This window comes from Notothenia rossii (genome assembly GCF_949606895.1).
Source record: "Notothenia rossii genome assembly, chromosome: 4".
Taxonomy (NCBI): Eukaryota; Metazoa; Chordata; class Actinopteri; order Perciformes; family Nototheniidae; genus Notothenia; species Notothenia rossii.
The window spans coordinates 52,575,819-52,597,547 of record NC_136902.1 but is presented as its reverse complement, the minus strand read 5'-3'; the positions used below and the strand labels follow the sequence as shown (position 1 = coordinate 52,597,547).

At 38.8% G+C, this 21,729-nt stretch overlaps 2 protein-coding genes across 2 annotated transcripts in view; one reads left to right on the top strand and one right to left on the bottom strand.

Annotated features, from left to right (window-relative positions):
- LOC307035543 (uncharacterized protein) overlaps positions 1-21,729 on the bottom strand; it is a 234,091-nt gene that overhangs the window by 90,139 nt on the left and 122,223 nt on the right. The window lies entirely within an intron of this gene.
- The window catches only part of myo7aa (myosin VIIAa), a 116,252-nt gene that overhangs the window by 31,249 nt on the left and 63,274 nt on the right, over positions 1-21,729 (top strand). The window contains exons 4-9 of the mRNA XM_079673771.1: positions 896-1,009; positions 1,267-1,419; positions 6,525-6,709; positions 7,047-7,168; positions 7,394-7,536; positions 21,357-21,470. Coding sequence (XP_079529897.1) covers positions 896-1,009; positions 1,267-1,419; positions 6,525-6,709; positions 7,047-7,168; positions 7,394-7,536; positions 21,357-21,470 — 831 coding nt within the window. The remainder of the gene's footprint in view (positions 1-895; positions 1,010-1,266; positions 1,420-6,524; positions 6,710-7,046; positions 7,169-7,393; positions 7,537-21,356; positions 21,471-21,729) is intronic.

The window sequence follows — 21,729 nt, the reverse complement described above, 5'->3', positions numbered from 1 at the left end:
ATCTCAGCCTCTCAGTCCGACAGGAGAGCACTCTCCCTCTCCTTATTGTTGAAAAAGCTTCTAATCTCCGTTAGCTCCGAGCTAGCACCAGATACAACAACCCCTGTAATTTTCTCTGTCTCTCTTTGTCTCTCACACAAACTGCGCTCCTGCCACACACACAAACAGACGCTCCTCCGTGACGATGACCACTTGCGTAAAAAAAAAAAAAACACATTTGAAAAGTCGGGGGGACACAAACGAGATTTTTAAAAGTGGGGGGGACATGTCCCCCCTGTCCCCAGTGGAAATTACGCCCATGCCTGGTACACATTTGGTGTTTTGTCCTTTCCAGAAGCTTCTAGTCCGTCTGGAGATCATCAGGGATTATTTCACCCTTTCACACTGCACCTTTTTAATTAACTAACCCTACTTAGACTAAAGGGGAACTTTGGTATTTTTCGAATGGGATGCTATTTTGACCAAAAGCTGCACTGTCCACTGCACGGTCTCATTCAATACTCAACCAATTACAAACATGTTTGTCCCCATAAGTCCCTTAGACACAAAATCATGGGAAAAGGTCAAGATTAAGAAATAGAGAAGTTCCCACCTTCAATCAGCACAGTAGTGTCTGCTTGGGTTAACATGTTAATGACTCCAGACTGCATTACTCCTGGTCCTGCTGCAGATTGGAAACGGTTATGATTTTTGTTATGAAAACAAATAAAATAATAGATTCTAATCATGGGTCTGATCAACTAACATTTCTGATTTTGATTACTCATGTGATCGTCCTTACTGCGGTAATTCTGACATTGATTTAAAATGAAGAATCTTTTTGATGGTTTAATTGAATAAATGATGGTCCCTTTCCTAATTCTAGTATTGGTCTTTATTTTGGATTTCCCTTCAGGGCGACTATGTGTGGTTGGATCTGAAGAGCGGCGGGGAGTTTGAGGTGTCGGTCGGCGCTGTCGTCAAGCTCTGTGACTCAGGACAGATCCAGGTGTTAGATGATGAAGGAAACGTAAGTGCTGGAACACTTTTTGTTAGTTTTCATAGTGTCTTACTAGTTCTAGTTCTATTTTAGATTTATTTTATGAAAGATTTAGTTTTATGTATTCCGTTTGAATTGTAATTCTTTCACTGTCACGTCATGGTCATCGGGAATTGTTTAAGTTCTTCAAGCAGAAGTTTAGATTTAGTTTTTTCTAATAATATGTATTTATTTTGTGTTTACTAACACTGTTGTTCACTGCTTATTGTTCTGCCCCCCTCCAACAGGAGCACTGGATCTCCCCCCAGAATGCAACAAACATCAAGCCGATGCACCCGACCTCCATCCACGGTGTGGAGGACATGATCCGCCTCGGAGACCTCAACGAGGCCGGCATCCTGCGCAACCTGCTGATCAGATACACAGAGAAACTCATCTATGTGAGTGTTAACACTACTACTACTACTACTACTACTACTACACACTAATACTGATACACTGTACTACTACAAAGCTAGAAATGTTTGGCTCTAAAAACATTCTGAGAATGTTACCATTCATTGTTCTAGGAATGTTTTCAGCGGGAAGTTTTATTTTGGTTCCCAGAATGTTCTTCTGAAAGGTAGGATAACGTTCTCTAAAAACATTCTTAACATGTTTGGTATATGGTCCAGTGTTTTCAGGGAGATTCAGTGTGTGTGCTGTGGCTCAGCTGGAAAGCAGTTGACTCTTGACCGCAGGGTCCCTTGTTCAACTACTGAACAATACGTCTTTTTTTGTTGTTTATAAAAGCTGCAGCTAAATGAGATAATGTAGTTAACAATGTATTATTTGATATGGTTTAGCCTTTCTCAGGCTACAACATGGTTAAGTTTACGAATATTATTGAGGAATACAAATCCCTCTTTGCAATGTTTATCAGCCTCCTTAGGCTTTTCAATCAGAATCATTAAATTGGAATAAATACAATATTGTTAACATGAAAATATGATTTTATGTTGGTTGCTTAGAGTTATTCTAAGGCTTTACTCATTGGGAACTCGGTATGAGATAGAGCACACGGTTGAGATGTCCAATCTGCCTGTTTTACACACTTTGACCAATTGGCTGGAAAGCTTCAAAGCTTCATAAGGCTTCATCTCGCCATCACTAGGAAACAGTTGTTCCAGGGTGGGTAGAGAGGCCTGGCTGGTCTTGGGAGTGTGGAAGGCCTTGGATTCCTCCTGGGAGAGACATCCAAATGAGTGTGAGGCAAAAGCAGGCAAATTTGTCAAAGAATATGCTGGTAAAAAGCTAGAGCGGCACGCTACAAACTGTTCACGGTAACAATCCGGCAGGGAATGAGTGCAGGCTGCAGGTTTTCATAGTGTGGCTGACAAGCAGGTTGCAGGTGTGGTTGATTGGAGATTGCTCCCAGCCGTGTAGAGCAGACCAGCAGGCAGAGAGAGAGAGACACACAGTAGAAACAAACACATACAAACACTAACAGGGGTTTCAGGGACGGGCAGTGATAGTCGGTCCGTTCCTCTATATGTCTGTCGGTCTCAAATCTAAAGGGTGCAATAATGATTTTCATTCAATATGCATAAACAGCGGACACTGTTTATATGCAGCCCTCACAAACAACACACGGCCAGATAGCTTATCCAACAGTTAGAACCTACATACGAGACACAACCTTTATAGTCAGAAAAAAGTGTGAATACTTTCTGATATTTTACACAAATTTATATTATGAATACTGTGGGCCTACATACCTTATACATCTAAAGAAAGTTATCACCAAAAATGTTTAGAATGTTTTTAGAGAACGTTATCCTACCTTTCAGAAGAACATTCTGGGAACCAAAATAAAACGTCCCGCTGAAAACGTTTTAAGAACAGTAGGGCATAATGTTCTAACAATGGTATCAAAAACATCTTAAGAAGGTTATCACCAAACATTTGAAGAATGTTTTTAAAGAATGTTTTCCTACCTTTCAGAAGAACATTCTGGGAACCAAACTAAAACTTTCCGCTGAAAACATTCTTAGAACAACGAATGGTAACATTCTCAGAATTTTTTGAGAACCAAAAATGTCTAGCTGGGAACTCACACATGCCACCGCAAACATGCAATATCTGCTTACAGCTTATCATGAATACATTACATTGCATTTAGCTGACGCTTTTATCCAAAGCGACTTACAATAAGTGCATTTGACCAGGAAGATACAACCTTGAAGAAAACAGAATCATATAAGTACATCAGGTTTCATAGAGCCAAACATTTCAAGTGCTACTCAACTGGCTTTAGATAAGCCAGCCCTTTATTAGTATATAAGTGCTTTGTTAGTAATTCTATCTAAGAATACGTGCTTGTTTGTTTTCAGAAGGAAAATATGGATTTTTTTAAAACATCCTTTTCAAACAAAAGCAACAAGTTTTTTTTTTTAAAGAGCTCTAGAAATAAATCTGACGTTGACAATGACTGTGTTAATTTGTCATCACAGGAACGTTTTATAAAAAAAGAATAACATGCTGAAAACATTTTCAGAATGTTTCTTGGAGAATATTCTTCATTTGTTATCATGTAACATTGAGGGAATGTTTTATACAGAACATCTTTAATGTGTTACCCAACAACGTCCAAAACACATCCTTAGAATGTTGCAGGCAAAATGTTCCACCTTTGTTAACATATCACATTAAAGGAATGTTTTATAAAAATACTTTCTGTCATCTCAGGCCTTAATGAAATCCTCAAAACATCTTCTGAATGTTGCAGTTAAAACGTTATGTCTTAGTAAACCTTAAACATTATAGGAACATTGTTTGAAATAATAAACATCCTAAAAAGGTTCTTTGAACATCAGATTAAAACGTTTCTTTAAAACATTATTAGAACCTGTGGGTAATGTTAGCCAAAGTTGTGAGAACGTTCCCCGCTAGCTGGGTATAACCTGCTGATCAGATACACAGGGAGGCTCATCTGTGTGTTACTGCAGTACTATTACTAGTATAGTATAAAATACTGCTGCTGCAGGCCTGTTTTTCAGCAGTTCTTTTCAGATTCTTTCGAAAATGATGATGATAACAAGTATTTGAAATACAAATTGAAAGTTTCAAACTTGATATATGTCTTGTCAATTATTTTCATTTTAACAGTATAGGCCTAGCTTATTATATGTGTAATAAGAAGTCATATATTATATATATATACTGACAATATCTTACCTGAATCCATTCACACCAACACTACTGCAGTATTTTTAAACCCGAAGGTCTCCTCGAGCTTTATCAGCTCCCCCCCGTCACAAGTCCAGCCTCACCCATCTGCTGTTTTCCCGCTCTCCTCTTCTTGCTTCCTATTCTTTCTTTTCTCTCCTACCTTTTCCTGTTTCCTCTGAAGACTAACTGTGGTGGCAGGGTAAGTCCGCTCCTGCACGTCAAGCATGAGAGAGACTGCAGAAAATAAAGCACTACTAATAATAAGGCTATTTGATGCACATGCAACTACAGCAACACGCAGTATTCCCTATTGAGCTGTGTCTGTACACCGCATGTATGGTGCACGCTTTGAATGTTTCATGTTATCGGTAATCTGTCTCATAAACTTCAATTGAAAACGAATTATGGGCTTAATTACATAGTGTGACAAATGCTTACAGTACATTTTGCAAAGAAAGTCAGCGGGTATCATTTAGTCAATCCCATTATCGAATAGAACAAATGAAATCCTTTAATTATGTGATAATTTAAATGGGAATAATGTCACACCTGAAGTGTTAGCTTTGTTAGCCATTGTTAGCAATACAAGGGTCATTCCAGAATTGGAGGACAATTTAGACACCAACATTTTTGAAAAATGAACCTTTTATTTTATAATTTTTTGTATGTATTTAGGAAAAACAGATAATAAACCATCAAAAAAAGTGATTTGCCCAGCTTGGCATCAAATGTATATTTTCCAATGAAGAATTACCCCTGTTACTCTAATTATAGTAACAGGGTTGAAAGTAACAGGGTTGAAAATCAATGCTAATTTGAGCCTTTAACCTCAGGAATTATTGCTAGATGTAGCATGTAATGCTACTTTCAAGGCAAGGATAAACTTGGATATCTAATGCAAGAAAGATAACTTTGAAATTAATATGCTTTATTCTGGTAATATCAGTAACAGGGTTGAGTGGGTCAGAGTGCCACACTCTTTTACGACTGAAAAGATTGTAAAAATATGAAAAATAAAAGAGAGGACTTAGTTTTGGTCTACCCATGGCACTAGCACATGGCTTGCTGATGTCACTTCCACTGTGTCATCTGACTTACAGTTTTTTCACTTCCTGTGCCAATCTAAAAAGGTTTGGGTAACAGGGTTGAACGCATGTTGAGGGACACACCTTCTGTGCAAAATTACTGTTATTTAAAATATGTTTATGATTTAACAAATAGATTTTACCATTACAAGAGACATATATCAATAGAATAATACCAAAAAAAGTAAATAAAATCCCTATTTTAAATGTTATATTTGACATGCAAGTTGGTCACCAAGAAGCGGGGACAAGAGAAAAATGCCATTTTAGGGGATGTTCGAGAGCTATTTGATCATTTAAATAATATTTTGAAACCACTTTTTCTACAATTTTATACACATTTTGTCTCAAGACAAGTATGTTTAACACAACAAGTGTATGTTTTAGCATTTTGGGCATGGATTATTAGATTTTTTATATGGGGGACATGAAATGTCCTCCAATTCTGGAATGACCCACAAGCTGATTACAACCATGATAACAACAAATAACACTGTGTGTATGAATGATTCCATGAAAAACAAAAAAGATAGATGCGACAACAAACGCGTCTATTCTGAGTTCAAGTAATCAAACAATAGTTTACCTGAAAGAATTGATTGAAAGATTGCTTACAAATGAAAGATGGTAAAGTCTGTAAAAATTGCAATATGTCATGACTGAAATCCATGAAATTAATTGTGCTGAGAAGGATAAATAGCTACGTCTCTTAATAATTGAAGTGTTGTAGGTGTCATATTTTATGGCACTAATTCTCCCGGCGCTGCAGCCAAGGTGCATGTTGGGTGTTTCCAACATAGCCGTCTGTTCTCTCGTAGCGAGGGCTGATACGTTCTCATTGTCAGCCTTCACCCTCTGAGCGAAAAAACCCTGCATCACCTCCTCCAGCCTCTCTACGTGCTGCTGAAGATCTGACGTGTTTAACACATTTGATTACAGACTTGATTTGATTTTCCTTTCAAGTAAAAAATCTGCATGCTGTAAGAAGAGGGCTGACAAGAGGGCCCTCCAGGGATCAGCTGAAACGAGTTTGATGTTTATTACTTCAAATGTTCAAAAAATATTTGTTTTATCGGTTTGTTATGTTATGAATTCAAAAGAACAATACAAATATACATTGGTATCAGTGGGCTACAGGTAATTTGCATCCTAGTACAAGTTCTAAGTAGTTTATATTAGAACATGTTCATTTAGAGGGTGAGCTTCTCCCTTAAAGCCATAAATAAGTCCCCCTCCCTGTCTCTGGGCAGACGTACACCGGCTCCATCCTGGTGGCTGTGAACCCCTACCAGCTGCTGCCCATCTACACAGCCGACCAGATCCGCCTCTACACCAACAAGAAGATCGGAGAAATGCCGCCTCACATCTTTGCCATTGCTGACAACTGTTATTTCAACATGCAGAGGAACAACCGCGACCAGTGCTGCATCATCAGGTGGAGACTACTCCTCTGTGACAAACATCCGATTTTTACACCTGATACAGTACCTGGGAAATCCCACTGAAGCTTTCACTTTCAATTCATGATTTATATGGCAATGTCCAAAATAGTATTTAATGTGTATGTGTGTGTGTGTGTGTGTGTGTGTGTGTGTGTGTGTGTGTGTGTGTGTGTGTGTGTGTGTGTGTGTGTGTGTGTGTGTGTGTGTGTGTGTGTGTGTGTGTGTGTGTGTGTGTGTGTGTGTGTGTGTGTGTGTGTGTGTGTGTGTGTGTGTGTGTGTGTGTGTGTGTGTGTGTGTGTGTGTGTGTGTGTGTGTGTGTGTGTGTGTTAGTGGTGAGTCTGGAGCAGGGAAGACAGAAAGCACCAAACTGATCCTGCAGTTCCTGGCAGCCATCAGTGGGCAACACTCCTGGATAGAGCAACAGGTGCTGGAGGCAAACCCTATACTAGAAGGTGGGAACACACACACACACACACACACACACACACACACACACACACACACACACACACACACACACACAGGACAATGAACCACAACTCTGTCTGAAAGTTGTGGTTCTTGATATGTTCACATATTTCTACATGTGGACACACACAGAAAACACACAAACAAAATGTTCACACAGGTTCATTATGCATCCACATGACTGTGCTGTTTTACTGTTTCTCTTCCAGCCTTTGGCAACGCTAAAACAATCCGCAATGACAACTCGTCTCGTTTTGGGAAGTACATCGACATCCATTTCAACAAGAGAGGAGCCATAGAGGGAGCCAAGATAGAGCAGTACCTGCTGGAGAAATCCAGAGTGTGCAGACAGGTACCGAGTGATGACACATGTTTAAACTCTGCAGCCTTCCCTCAGCGACTAACTGTGAATGAAAAACTATCATTCAATATCCTGTCTGACATTTACATAACCAAAACATTCAGACAAAACCAACACTTTTTTAAAGTTGCCAGGTTAGTCGCTGGAGGGACGATGTCTAGGCCATCTACCCAGCTAGAAATGTTTGGTTCTAAAAACATTCTGAGAATGTTACATTCATTGTTCTAGGAATGTTTTCAGCGGGAAGTTTTCTTTTGGTTTCCCGGAACGTTCTTCTGAAAGGTAGGATAACGTTCTCTAAAAACATTTTAAAAATGTTTGGTGATAACATTGTTAGAACTTTATGCCCTCCTATTCTTAAAACGTTTTCAACGGAAAGCTTTTGTTTGGCTCCCAGGATGTTCTTCTGAAAGGTAGGATAACGTTCTCTAAAAACATTCTTAAAATGTTTGGTGATAACATTCTTAAAATGTTTTTGATAACATTGTTAGAACATTATGCCCTACTATAATTAAAACGTTTTCAGCAGGAGGTTTTATTTTGGTTCCCAGAATGTTCTTCTGAAAGGTAGGATAGCGTTCTCTAAAAACATTCTTAAAATGTTTGGTGATAACTTTCTTAAGATGTTTTTGATAACCTTCTTAAGATGTTTTTGATAACATTGTTCGAACATTATGCCCTACTATTCTTAAAACGTTTTCAGCTGCAAGTTAGACTTTTTTATTAGAATGTTATTATTTTAGAGTATGATAACGTGCTTTATCGTTCCGATTTATCAGAAGTCTTTTCTTTTTTTTTATAAAAGCGACCAGCAGCTAGTGCAAGTCACTGTCGGTGTCACATGTACTGGAGGGGACCCGGAATCAGACTCGGAATCAGTAACATTTGTTTATTAGAAAAGGGGAGCTGGGAGTGGAGGTTGGTTATGGCGGCAGTTGGAAACAGTTGTTCCAGGGTGGGTAGAGAGGCCTGGCTGGTCTTGGGAGTGTGGAAGGCCTTGGATTCCTCCTGGGAGAGACATACAAATGAGTGTGAGGCAAAAGCAGGCAAATTTGTCAAAGAATATGCTGGTAAAAAGCTAAAGCGGCACGCTACAAAGCGTTATGTTCAAGGCAACAATCCGGCAGGGAATGAGTGCAGGCTGCAGGCTTTCATAGTGTGGCTGATGAGAAGGTTGCAGGTGTGGTTGATTGGAGATTGCTCCCGGCCGTGTAGAGCAGACCAGCAGGCAGAGAGAGAGACACACAGTAGAAACAAACACATACAAACACTAACAGGGGTTTCAGGGACGGGCAGTGATAGTCGGTCCATTCCTCTATATGTCTGTCGGTCTCAAATCTAAAGGGTGCAATAACGATTTTTATCCAATATGCATAAACAGCGGACACTGTTTATACGCAGCCCTCACAAACAACACACGGCCAGAGAGCTTATCTAACAGTTGGAACCTACATACAAAAAAAAGTGTGATTATTTTCAGATATTTTACACAAATGATATTATGAATACTGTGGGCCTGCATACCTTAGTGTGATTATAAGTGCACGTGAGTGAATATTGGCATGCATAAATTCGTTTATATACGTCCTATTCATTGTCTCAATGCGGTCATACATCTTAAGAAAGTTATCACCAAAAATGTTAAGAATGTTTTTAGAGAACGTTATCCTACCTTTCATAAGAACATTCTGGGAACCAAGATAAACGTCCCGCTGAAAACGTTTTAAGAACTGTTGTGGCGATCCAGCATAACACAACAGGAAAGAATGAAACAGAGAGGAATCAATAAAACACAAACACAGACATAGCTGATCAGTAATTATTATTTAGTTGTTGCAACAAACAAACAACAATGGGAAGTACATCACCTGCTGCCACAGCAGCCAATCGCAGAAATGCCCACCAATAGTAGCAACAATCATACAGCATATATAGCCACTGTAATGAACACACACACATTTTCCCTAAGCATGTTTAACGCACACACATTTTATCATGCAGCCTACCACACAAATGTCACATGTTTATCTCTCTGAAAGCTATACTTGTATATGTTTAAACGTCATCGTCTCATGACATCCATAGGATTAGTTAACTAACAAAGGTTAACTGTTTTTATAACCTGAGGCCTTCTCTGAACTTCCTCTACCCTCGGTGTCAGCTCACTTAAAATGAATACATCTATTGATAATTCAGAATGACCATTGTTTCTCTAACTGCGTGTGACCCAACTCAGTAACACACATCATATAGAAGGGGGCTTTATCCCATAATCACTAAGCCCAGTAGAATAACATCAACTTGTGCAACATTGATCGACAATATCTTTACAAATGTCATGGAAAACAGTGCTAAGAGTGGGCTAATAATAAATGAAATAAGAGACCATTTACCTGTATTTGTAGCTTATGATTGGCAATTAAAGAAAAAGAAGGAAGAGACTCTCAGTAGATATGTCCGGGTAAAGACTGCTGAAGCAAAAGACAAATTTAGGAGTGACCTCTTAAAGGAAGAGTGGAGAGGGGTTTATGTAGAAGATGTAAATGCTGCATATGAGTCCTTCCTAAAAATCTACATATCACTGTATGACAAACATTGTCCCACTGTACTCCGTACATATAAAGGTACTTATCATCAAAAGCCTTGGATAACCAAGGGCTTACAAAATGCTTGCAAGAAGAAATATAACCTTTATAAAGACTTCATAAAATGTAGGACAAAGGCAATTGAAAAGAAATACAAGGCATATAAAAATAAGTTGACAGTTATAATGAGACAAGCAAAAATAGAATATTATAATAATATGTTAAAAGAAAAGAAAAATGATATCAAGGGGACATGGAAAATCTTAAATAATGTTATTGGAAATAAATCTGTATCCACTGGCCTGCCAAGTCACTTCATTGATGACAAAAATAAGGTTGTAAAAAACATGAATGAAGTGGTACATGAAATTAACTATTTTTGTGTAAATTTCGGACCTAATCTTGCAAAGAATATTCCAAAACAACACGATGGGCAAAAAGACGATGGCGGAATTGGGGGCAGTAAAGTGTTGCTGTCAATGTTTCTGGGAGAGATAAACGAAATTGAAATTAGATCTTGGACAAAGAATTCGACAGATAGTGATGGAATCGACATGACAATAGTGAAAACGACTATTGACTGTATGATTAAACCGCTAAGCTACATCTTTAATCTTTCATTTCAGACAGGTATCTTTCCAGATACAGATGTAGCACTGCATTTCGGACTCCAGTTTACAGCTTCCTGCCTACGACCTGCCAAAGACCAGTATAGAGGAATGTTAAGCCCTCCCACTATTTTCCAAGAGGGCGTTGCCAGATTTTCAATTTCAGGTTTTAACCAGGAGATGGCGCTTCATTCACAAATACAGAAAGACAAGTTTCATGGACTTTCAGTTGTGTTTTGAAGAGCATTTGAACACATCAATATTTTAGATCAACTAAAGTATATCTAATCTTGTAATTCAATAATATATAGTCTTTATATATGAAATAATCATAATGTAAATGTTTACATTACACTTCTTTATTTGTTATGCTCATACTTTAACCTTTACAATCGTTTGCTTTAATATGCAGTATATTTTTGTGTTTGCTTCCTCCTGCTCCCTTTCGGACACATACTGTATGATTTATTATTATTATTAATATGAAGATATTATTAAGATAAGATAAGATGTTACTTTATTGATTGAACATTTTAGTTTAGAATGTGCTGTCCCACGGTAATTCAGAAGGCTCACAGGTCACATTCCGACCATTATTTAAAACAATAGGTGCTTTCACACCGTCTACAGTTTGATTTGTATATAGGGAGCTCTGTCAGTTTTCGAATTACCCATTTGCTTTCGGGGAGCCCTATTTTTCAAAGCACATCCTGCTACTAAATATGTCACACGCACGCTCTGTTGACTGGCGCAGCAGCGCGGATGCGATCAATTGCTATAAAAACACTCTTCTACTAATACAGACGGTGTCACTATGCCGGCGGATGTTGCCGTTGTTGAAGCCTCTTCAGGCTCCGCATCGGCAGGCCTCTCCCTCGATGTGGAGCTGTCAAGCTCGACCCTAACGCCGCTTACAGCCGGCCAACTAAAAGTTGTTTTCCTTTCACGTTGTCATTTTTAGACTCCTTCACTTCTTTGCTTGTCAATCCAAAAGCTGTGACGCTTGGCTGTTTTCGTTTTGCCATATTTTTTTATTACGCAGCCAGAGTTAAAAAATATATCAATATGAACATTTCAAATACCGCGCCGGCATCACCGCCATAACCATAGCAACGTAAGTAAGAATGCAGCGCCGCCACGTACAGATGGCAACACCCAGACATATTCACAAATATAAAACAAATATTCAGAAACTGTAATGAACAATAACTATTATTTATTTCAAGAACTGTTATTTACAGAAACTCAACATTTCTAATCTGTGTGACACAAATATGCACGATTGTTTTGGGCTCCCCCTAATTATCTCAAAGTCAGCCTTCAGGGGAGCTCACTCCCTCTTCGGAGGAGCCAAGATCCCCCTAGCTCCCCCCCATTTCGAACAGTGTCTGTGGCTGAATGGCCAGCGATTAGGTGCGGCGCATTTATCAGAGGTGATCAGAGCTAACTGCCTGCCGTCAGATTTCATTTAAAAAACAGATCTGATTTTAAGACTATTTCTGCGCTCATAAAGAATGATAAGAATAAGAATGATGCGTATTGAACTGGTTTAATTAATTAGTGAGTTTATTTAACACTAGAACCGCCAATCGGGTCAATTTGTGTGATGTGTGTTGTGTGTGTGCAATGTAACTTTTTTTCAATAAAATATTAAAGCCTTCCAGTCCGTGACTTTTCCTGAAAGTGCACGCACCCTATGTTGTTAAAAATGGCATTCTAATAGCGGGATTTGACGGGTTTAGGTAGGCCTATACAAAAACCTCTCGCGGTTCTAGTGTTAAGGTAATTAGGTACAGTAGAAGCCCTTTTTTATCAGTAACGAATTTAGCAGTTGAACATAAAAGTCAACTAACTGAGGGTCACTTGCAATGACAGTGTTGTGTCTAATTGTAAGCTTGTCACTCAGAGTAACCTACCGTTAATTTAGCTGCTGGAGAAGAAAGATCAAGGGGGGAGGGGGGGAGAGAGCTGTGGTTGATGGGCCATTAGTTGTGTAAATACACAGCTGAGAGCTGCCGTTTCATTCAGACTGTTTAAAAAACTGTAACAACGGACTATTTTTCTTAGCGGATGCATGTCAATTTAAATCAATAGATACAACTATTTTTTAAATCAATAAAAACATTTTCTAAATCCATAAAAGCATTTCAATTAATATTGGGAGTCATGTCGTTACTTTGTTGAGAATGTGGCCGTGTAATAAGCGGGATAATTTGCAGCGACTTGTTCCTTATGGGGAAAATAACACCCGTCATGTGTGTGTAGAGGTGTGTGTGGTTAAAACACTTTCATGAAGTGAAGGAATTTCCTTCTATAAAACAGCTGTGGGCAGCAGTGAGTGTCACACGGACATGAATTCATAGATCAAGGCAGACTGGTGCACACACTCTCCTGTCCTGCCAGGCGACACGCCCGTTCTAAGCCGTGTCCCTCACTCCTCACATCCAAAGCATCCCCAAAAAGTGTATTATGTTGTTACATCTCAGCAGTGGCGGCTGGTGGAAAATATTTTTGGTGGGGCTGTTGATATAGTGAGTAAGAACTTTTTTTTGGGAGAAATGACCCTTTAAATTGGGACTTCTGGTGATGTAATGGCCCCATAAAATCGTGGTTCTAGGGCCAGGAACAACCAGGCTGAGTCGGGCTGAGTATGCTAAACTAACTGCGGTCAAGCCAGCCTCCACTCGGGAAAACCTCATTTCACTTCAGGGTGATAGCAGGACATCCCATCTAGTCACTCAGAAAAAAGCAGGACATTCTGATGTAGAGTTTCAAAATAAAAGACCTTTGAAATCTCTATTGTATGAGCTATCATCCCTGTTTTTAGATGAGAATAAAACCACAACTATCCAGTATCATAGATCCATCTAACTCCAGGGTGATAGCAGGACACCCCATATCGTCGCTCAGAAAAAGTCAGGACATTCTGATGTAGAGTTTCAAAATAAAAGATGAAGTCTCATATATGAGCTATCATCCCTGTCCCCAAAGGTCTTTTATTTTGAAACTGTACATCAGAATGTCCTGATTTTTTCTGAGTGACTACATGGGGTGTCCTGCTATCACCCTGGACTGAGATGGATCTATGATACTGGACAGTTTTTGTTTTATTCTCATCTAAAAACAGGGATGATAGCTCATATATGAGACTTCAAAGGTCTTTTATTTTGAAACTGTACATCAGAATGTCTTGATTTTTTCTGAGTGACTAGATGGGGTGTCCTGCTATCACCCTGGAGTGAGATGGATCTATGATACTGGACAGTTTTTGTTTTATTCTCATCTAAAAACATGGATGATAACTCATACAATAAAGATTTCAAAGGTCTCTTATTTTGAAACTCTACATCAGAATGTCCTGATTTTTTCTGAGTGACTAGATGGGATGTCCTGCTATCACCCTGAAGTGAAATTAGTCTTTGATACGGGACAGTTATTGTTTTATTCTCATCTAAACACAGAGGGAGGATTTTGTTTTACTCTACCGTAATGCATAGGATATTCGCGCACCGCAATATCACGTGAGGGCTGGCTTGACTAGGTTTTTCCGAGTGGAGGCTGGCTTGACCGCAATCTAAACTAGAGAGAGAATCGCTGTCAAGGGGGCTACAACTACAACAAGATGAACATATTTGACCGTGATTTAATTGTAATACACGTTTCAAAATGATGCCGAAGTAACAACATACTGATACCGGATAGTAAAAACCATGAATTAAGGCTTTGACAAGTCTGCAGACAGACGGCAGGCGAAAAACCTTTTAAAATGCGTGTTTTCTAATGGAGATTTGGCTAAGCTAACGTTGTAAATGCTCCGACCGTCCACACTCACAACAACGGCCTATACAGACATAAATAAACCAGCGACTGTATTCGCCATGACACAGACAGTATGTGGTTTGTACTTGTTTAACTTTTGTCTAGTTTCTGAACAGATATGAAGAGCTGTGAGCTCTGAGTGCTAAGAGCTAACAGCTGTGTTGTTTTTCTGGGGAGCTCATTGAAGATGACGTCACGGCTCCCCCTAAACTGCGTTACTATAGATACTACCCCAGTTCCAGTGGCGGCTGGTGGAAAATATTTTTGGTGGGGCTATGGAAATAGGGACTAAACCATACTAGGGCGGTCCGGGGGGATCCTCCCCCGCAGTGGCGGTTCTACGGGGTGGCACGGGGTGGCAGCTGCCACCTCAGAAAAATGCCTTGCCACCCCAGCTGCCATCCCATTTGGCAGCTTTGTTTTGAAAGAAAAATTGTGGCTCATCGGACATTTATGAGAGAAAATCTCTAATGTCTGAGTGCAAGTGAATGCAGCACAAGACGCAAGCCTTGTAACCCCTCCCCCCCCCCCCCCTGGCGCGAGCTTGGAAATATGATTGGCGGCGATTTCATTTGAACGGGAGGACGAGCATTTCGGATACAAGTAGACAGAAGGAAAGATGTATTTGCGGTCAGGGTATGGCTGGGGTAGGCTACAGCCATACCAATAAATGGCTTAGCCCCACCATGAAAAATGATGTTAAAGTAAGCAAAATAAAGTCTGCCAACTAGCGCGGAGTAAATTGCACAGACAGCAAATAGTAAGATTGATTTCAGTAGCCACTTGTCTGGAAATACCGAAGACTAGAAACAGTTTTGAACACTTTTGTCACGTAGTGATCGTCTTCTCAATAGAACATCTTTGATCATGTCTTCTGGCCAATCACAATCACGATAACGGCGTGGTGTTGTTGCAGGAAGTCCCGACGGAGAATACTTTTGCTGTAGTACATCTCTATATACATCGGTACAACTATAAGGCCCCACGGTTTGATGATTGATAGGTGTGTGGGCTGTCTTTCATTTTGACACACAGAACAATGGGGGCTATCCACCCTTAAGTAATTCACACAGCCTCTTCCCTCTCCTCTCTGTGAGGAGCAGCAGGTTCAGCTTTCAGAACAAAGTAACAAAAAACTAAAATGGCATTCATTTTTTTAAATACGTCGTGTAGTAATATATATTTATTTATTTTTCTTCTCAAGAGAGCACCAGAATGTGTATTTGATGTTAGTATTTCAAAAAATCTCCTGGGGGAGAATCCCCCCAGACCCCCCTGCAGGGGTTGGGTTTTCAACTCTTTCACCTGTGGGGAAATTGCAGGATTGGCTCCAGGTCGCCCTTTGGATTGAGACAGGGAAATAATCTAAACCTCACGTGTGGCGTTTCACTGTCAAGGGGAGCGTGTGTGTAATTACATTCCAAATACTGACTTGAGCCCCACCACTGTATGGGTTAGCCCTACCATAGATTACCCAACACAAATACTCTGGCGCCGCAACTGTTTGTGGTCTACTATGACAGAGAAGAGCCTGTAAAGTTTGGCTGTACTCAGCATTGAATCAAAACGCACCATAGCTTTAAATCTTAATAAGTTTGTGTGGCATTTTGCTGATAAAGATGGTAATCGCCACATTCAGCTGTTATAGACATGCCAACTTGATGCTCTGCTCACGGATGAGTCGATGAGAATAAAAAACTGTTTAAGAAGATGACCTTACATGTGTAAATATATCTTTCTTCTTTGTGGGGGTCTGCCCCCAAAAAACAGTTTCAAGTCCAGAGAAAGTCAAATAAGAAGGTGTGTAAAACTTCACTGCCCAGCCAAAAAAAAGTAACCACTTTGATTTAACTAGGCGAGTAGGTAAGGGCTTTCCACTGGATAATAACTGCAGCGATGTATGTTTTAGCTGAATACACGTTTTTTTAACCCTAACTGATGCAGTTAGTCATTTCTTTAATGTTTGTTCTTTCTGATGTAAAGTCAAGGTTGTAACTGTTTGCAATGAAGTTGTGGGGCGCTGAACTGTACCTTTGATTCTTTTGAATTATGATAGTAATTACTGGTCTTTCAAATTTGAAGGAGGGTGAGCAAGCATCTTGAGGAACATTCATCATTAATTCCTCCAAAAAATATAGTTTATTTAATAATAACACTGAATATGTGAATCATAACAGTGATTGAAAGCTGATAGGAATAATATGATTGTTAATATTATCATATTCATACAGACACACATCGATGAGACAGTTAATTAATGTACTTATTGCAGCAGTCTGCATATTTGGTAACCATGCTGGTCTAAGAGTTAAACCAACTCATTCGGTTAAAATTCATTAAATTACGTGTGCCACCTTATATATTTATATGTAAGGCTTTACTGATGTGCCACAATAATGTCACCTAATGTTATTGAGTTAAAATATCAATATTGTTGCTTTCCAAGTTAACATTGATTGATATGACTGCGATTAAATCAGCATATACTTCTGCCAGGGGATTCCACCCCTGAAATTCTCCTGCCACCCTCTTGCCACCCCATGAATATTTGTCTAGATCCGCCCCTGCTCCCCCGGAAGATATTTTTGAGAAATTACCCCTTAAATTATGACTTCTGGTGATGTTAGAGGGGGGGGGGGGGGACAAATTGAGGCTTAAAAATATGAGATAATCCATAATCTTCAGTGTGGTTAGCTATGAATCTTCCAAAACTGTGCAACAGTAACAGTAGGCCCACACAAACTGCAGAACACTGGTGCTTTGGGAACACTCAAATGATTTAATTCCCATTTAAAATCAGGAGACTAAATACAAACTGTGTGTGTGTGTGTGTGTGTGTGTGTGTGTGTGTGTGTGTGTGTGTGTGCGTGCGCGTGCACGTGCGCGCGTTCTTGCGTGCGTGCGTGTGTCATACTTGCCAACCCTCCCGGTTTTCGCGGGAGATTTCATTGCCCTCTCCCGGTTTCCTCCCGGGGTCATATTTCTCCCGATTTCTGACAAAATCCGATTTACTCACGACTGTTTCCACTCGGACTTTAATACAGCTACACCATTGTTTGGTTTCCATGGTATCGCGTCTCTTTAGCAGTGCGCGCAACTCAAAGTTTGAGAGGGTGAGGAAGAAAACTGAACAAGAATCGACAACTCCACCCTCTGCTCACTCCTTTCCTGTAAAATACAGGTCCAGCCCACACATATGCTCCATGGTGCTACAGGCATTAACCTTACAACTACAATAAGCATGTAAATGTTAATCTACAGCTCCGGCGAACAACTAGCACCGGAGTTTCCACCTGCAGACGCAGCCATCCTCGACAACTACTGTAGCGTCACCTTGGATACAAGTCTAAACAACTCACAGACACACAGGCCAGGGCGCTGACAGGGCGCCCTTTGAGCATCAGATCTGATGACGCTGATTGGCTGAAATTATGTGTCGGCGGCATAGTATACAGATAGCAACAGTCAGCTTGTTGGCTGCTGCTGCTCTGGCTGAGGGCTCCTTTCGACCGCCCGGACGAGAGAGGGTAATGATACACGCTGTGGCCAGGCAGGAAACATGTGACTTATCAGTAACTTTAGACATCGTAAAACAATTTTAAACGAGATTTTATTGTAGATTATACATTTTACTGATACCAACTATATAATATTTACCTTGTTCATTAAAAATAAAAATAAAATAAAAATATATATTTTTTAATATATTTTTATTTTAATTTTTAATGACAATCAAACATGTGGGAAGAGGGGGGCGGCGCCCCTAGCGCCCCTATGGGCCGGCCGCCACTTCCATAGACCGTTACCTATTAATTTCGAAATTACATATGGTGTGAGAGGAGTAGTTCTAGATTGGTTAAAAAGTTATTTAGACAACAGACAACAATATGTGGAATTTGCTGGTAGTACATCGGAGTGTATGAACATAGAATGTGGTGTCCCGCAGGGCTCGGTTTTAGGGCCTAAACTTTTTATTTTGTAAATCAATGACATATTTGAAACGTCAACATTATTGCAATTTGTGTTGTTTGCAGACGACACAAATTTATTTTGTTCAGGAGATGATTTAAACTTTTTAGCAAAGTGTATTGGACATGAAATGGTCAAACTTAAAAGATGGTTTGATGAAAATAAGTTAACCCTAAATTTTGAAAAAAACAAAGTTTATGGTTTTTGCTAATAGAAAAAAAGATGAAAACATTTCACTATCCATTGATGGAGTTTCTATTGAAAGGGTTTCTGAATTTCGATTCTTAGGTGTGACGCTGGATGAAAACCTGACATGGAAATCACACATAGCACATGTTAAAACGAAAGTGTCTAGGAATATTTCTGTTCCAAACAAGGCAAAGTATTTGCTAGATTATAAGGCATTGAGGATGTTGTACTGTTCACTTATTTTGCCATTTTTCATTTATTGTATAGAAGTGTGGGGCAACACGTACATGAGCAACATAAAGCCATTGTCAATATTACAGAAAAGGGCAGTACGAATAATTAATAAAGCTGACTCAAGAGAACACACAAACAGACTTTTTTTAAGTCAGGACTCTTGAAACTCAAAGACATAGCTGAGCTGCAGACATTATCAGTAATGCACAGGGCAAAAAGCAGAATGTTACCAGCATATTTACAACAGTTGTTTGTTTTTGGATCAGACAAGGAAGTTATTACATTTAAATAAATGTTAAGTATCCATATGCAAGGACTACTCATAAACAAATGTGTATTTCGGTGGTTGGTTTACAATTGTGGAATTCTCAACAAAAGGATCTAAAGAATTGTATATGTATTTTTCAGTTAAAGAAGTTGTATAAATTAAGAAAGATGAGACTATATGAAGCAGAATGTGAATAAGTCTATGTACTCTGGTCCTTCATGTTTTTGATGTCTTTGATGTGATGTCTCCTCTGTATTTGCGGGTCCCATTGCCATTGTTATTGTTGTTATTGTTATTATTATCATCATGCGTCGCTTTCCACCTTCTTCTCCAGTAGGACTCAGATGAGGGTGTTGCACTTTTCTTTTCTTTTCCTTATACATGTGATGTTTTGGTGTTGTTTTGTTTCTTTCCGTTAACCGTCAAGTGGGAAATAAGTATTTTTTTTGGTGTTTCTCTTAGTATCCTAAGATACTGTTATGTTTGGCTGTGAAAAAATAAATTAAATAAATAATATTATTATGAAGGGCAGACCATCTATTTGTATTTATTTATTTATTTTTTAGAAAGGGGCAGGTCACATAAGATTTTATTCTTCTCCCTGCTCCTTTTTGCTCTATGGTGTTTTGGTAGTCATGTTTTGTGGCAATTATTGTATATTTGGTTTTGCGTACCATGAGCGGGACAAATAAAAATGAAATGAAATGAAATATGGAATAGCATGTGATCTTAACTTCAGAAATATGCTGTATTAAACATTCTGCTATAACAGAACAGTAGGGCATAATGTTCTAACAATGTTATCAAAAACATCTTAAGAAGGTTATCAAAAACATCTTAAGAAAGTTATCACCAAACATTTTAAGAATGTTTTTAGAGAACGTGATCCTACCTTTCAGAAGAACATTCTGGAAACCAAAATAAAACCTCCCGATGAAAACGTTTTAATTATAGTAGGGCATAATGTTCTAACAATGTTATCACCAAACATTTTAAGAATGTTTTTAAAGAACGTTATCCTATTTTTCAGAAGAACATTCTGGGAACCAAACTAAAACGTCCTACTGAAAACGTTTTAAGAACAATAGGGCATAATGTTCTAATAATGTTATCAAAAACATCTTAAGAAGGTTATCAAAAACATATTAAGAAGGTTATCAAAAACATTTCAGGGAACCAAAATAAAACGTCCCACTGAAAACCTTCCTAGAACAATGAATGGTAACAAAAATGTTCTAGCTGGGAACTCACACATGCCACCGCAAATATGCAATATCTGCTTACAGCTTATCATGAATTACGTGCTTGTTTGTATTTTTCAAAAGGAAAATATGGTGCATCAGATTTTTTTCAAAACATCCTATTCAAACAAATGCAACAAGTTTGTTTTTTAAAGAGCTCTAGAAATAAATCTGACGTTGACCATGACCGTGTTAATATTTGCCATAACAGGAATGTTTTATAAAAAAAAGAATAACATCCTGAAAACATTTTCAGAATGTTGCTTTGAAAATGTTCTTGATTTGTTATCATGTAACATTGAGGGAACGTTTTATAAAGAACATCTTTAATTTGTTACCCAACAACGTCCAAAACACATCCTTAGAATGTTGCAGGCAAAAGTTGTGAGAAACGTTCCCCGCTAGCTGGGATAGTCACTAATAAACAAAAACAACAGTCAAATGTATATTTCTGAATCATTAACAATGTGCTGCAAAGGTCCAAAGTAACATCACATTATTTTAACATAGCTACTTTATTATTGGTTTTTTTTTCAAACCAAATACCAAATCACTGCAACATTGAGATTTTTGTATTTCATTTTTTGTTGTGATTTATAGCAATGTATAATTCTCTTTAAGTATGTATACATTCCATATATTGCACATAAACATTGTTTATACTTTAATATATTATAATGTACTATTCATACCTGTACCTAAATACTGCTGCTACACCACATGACGTAGGGTTTATAGTCTAAGGTACTTTATTCTACATAATGTATATTGCTCTATAAATCAACTTTTAATTTCTTAGTTTATTTTCTCCTTTGAATAGTTATTGATCTGTTTTTTGTGTGCTGCTGTAAATGTGAATCTCATGCTTGAGTAAACGTTCTGTGTTCTCTCTCTGCAGGCGCACGATGAGAGGAACTACCACGTTTTCTACTGCATGCTGAAGGGCATGACTCCAGAGGAGAAGAAGAAACTGGGGCTGAGCAGAGCCAGCGACTACACCTACCTGACCATGGTGGGGCTCAGCTCTGCATCATGTCAGCCGTCAGACATTAGCCATTGTCATATATTGCAGCAGTTAAGATTTGAGCTTTTTAGTTAGAAAACGGTCACAACAGGAAACTGTCCCAACATCCTGTCGCTAAGTCAGTGCACAGTAACAAAACTCAAAAGAAGCGTTATTCTTGAAAACTTAGATACTATAAAGAGTTGAGTTACTCCCACCAGCTATAACACAAATTCATGTAAAACATCAGCTGTTGAAGTCAGATATG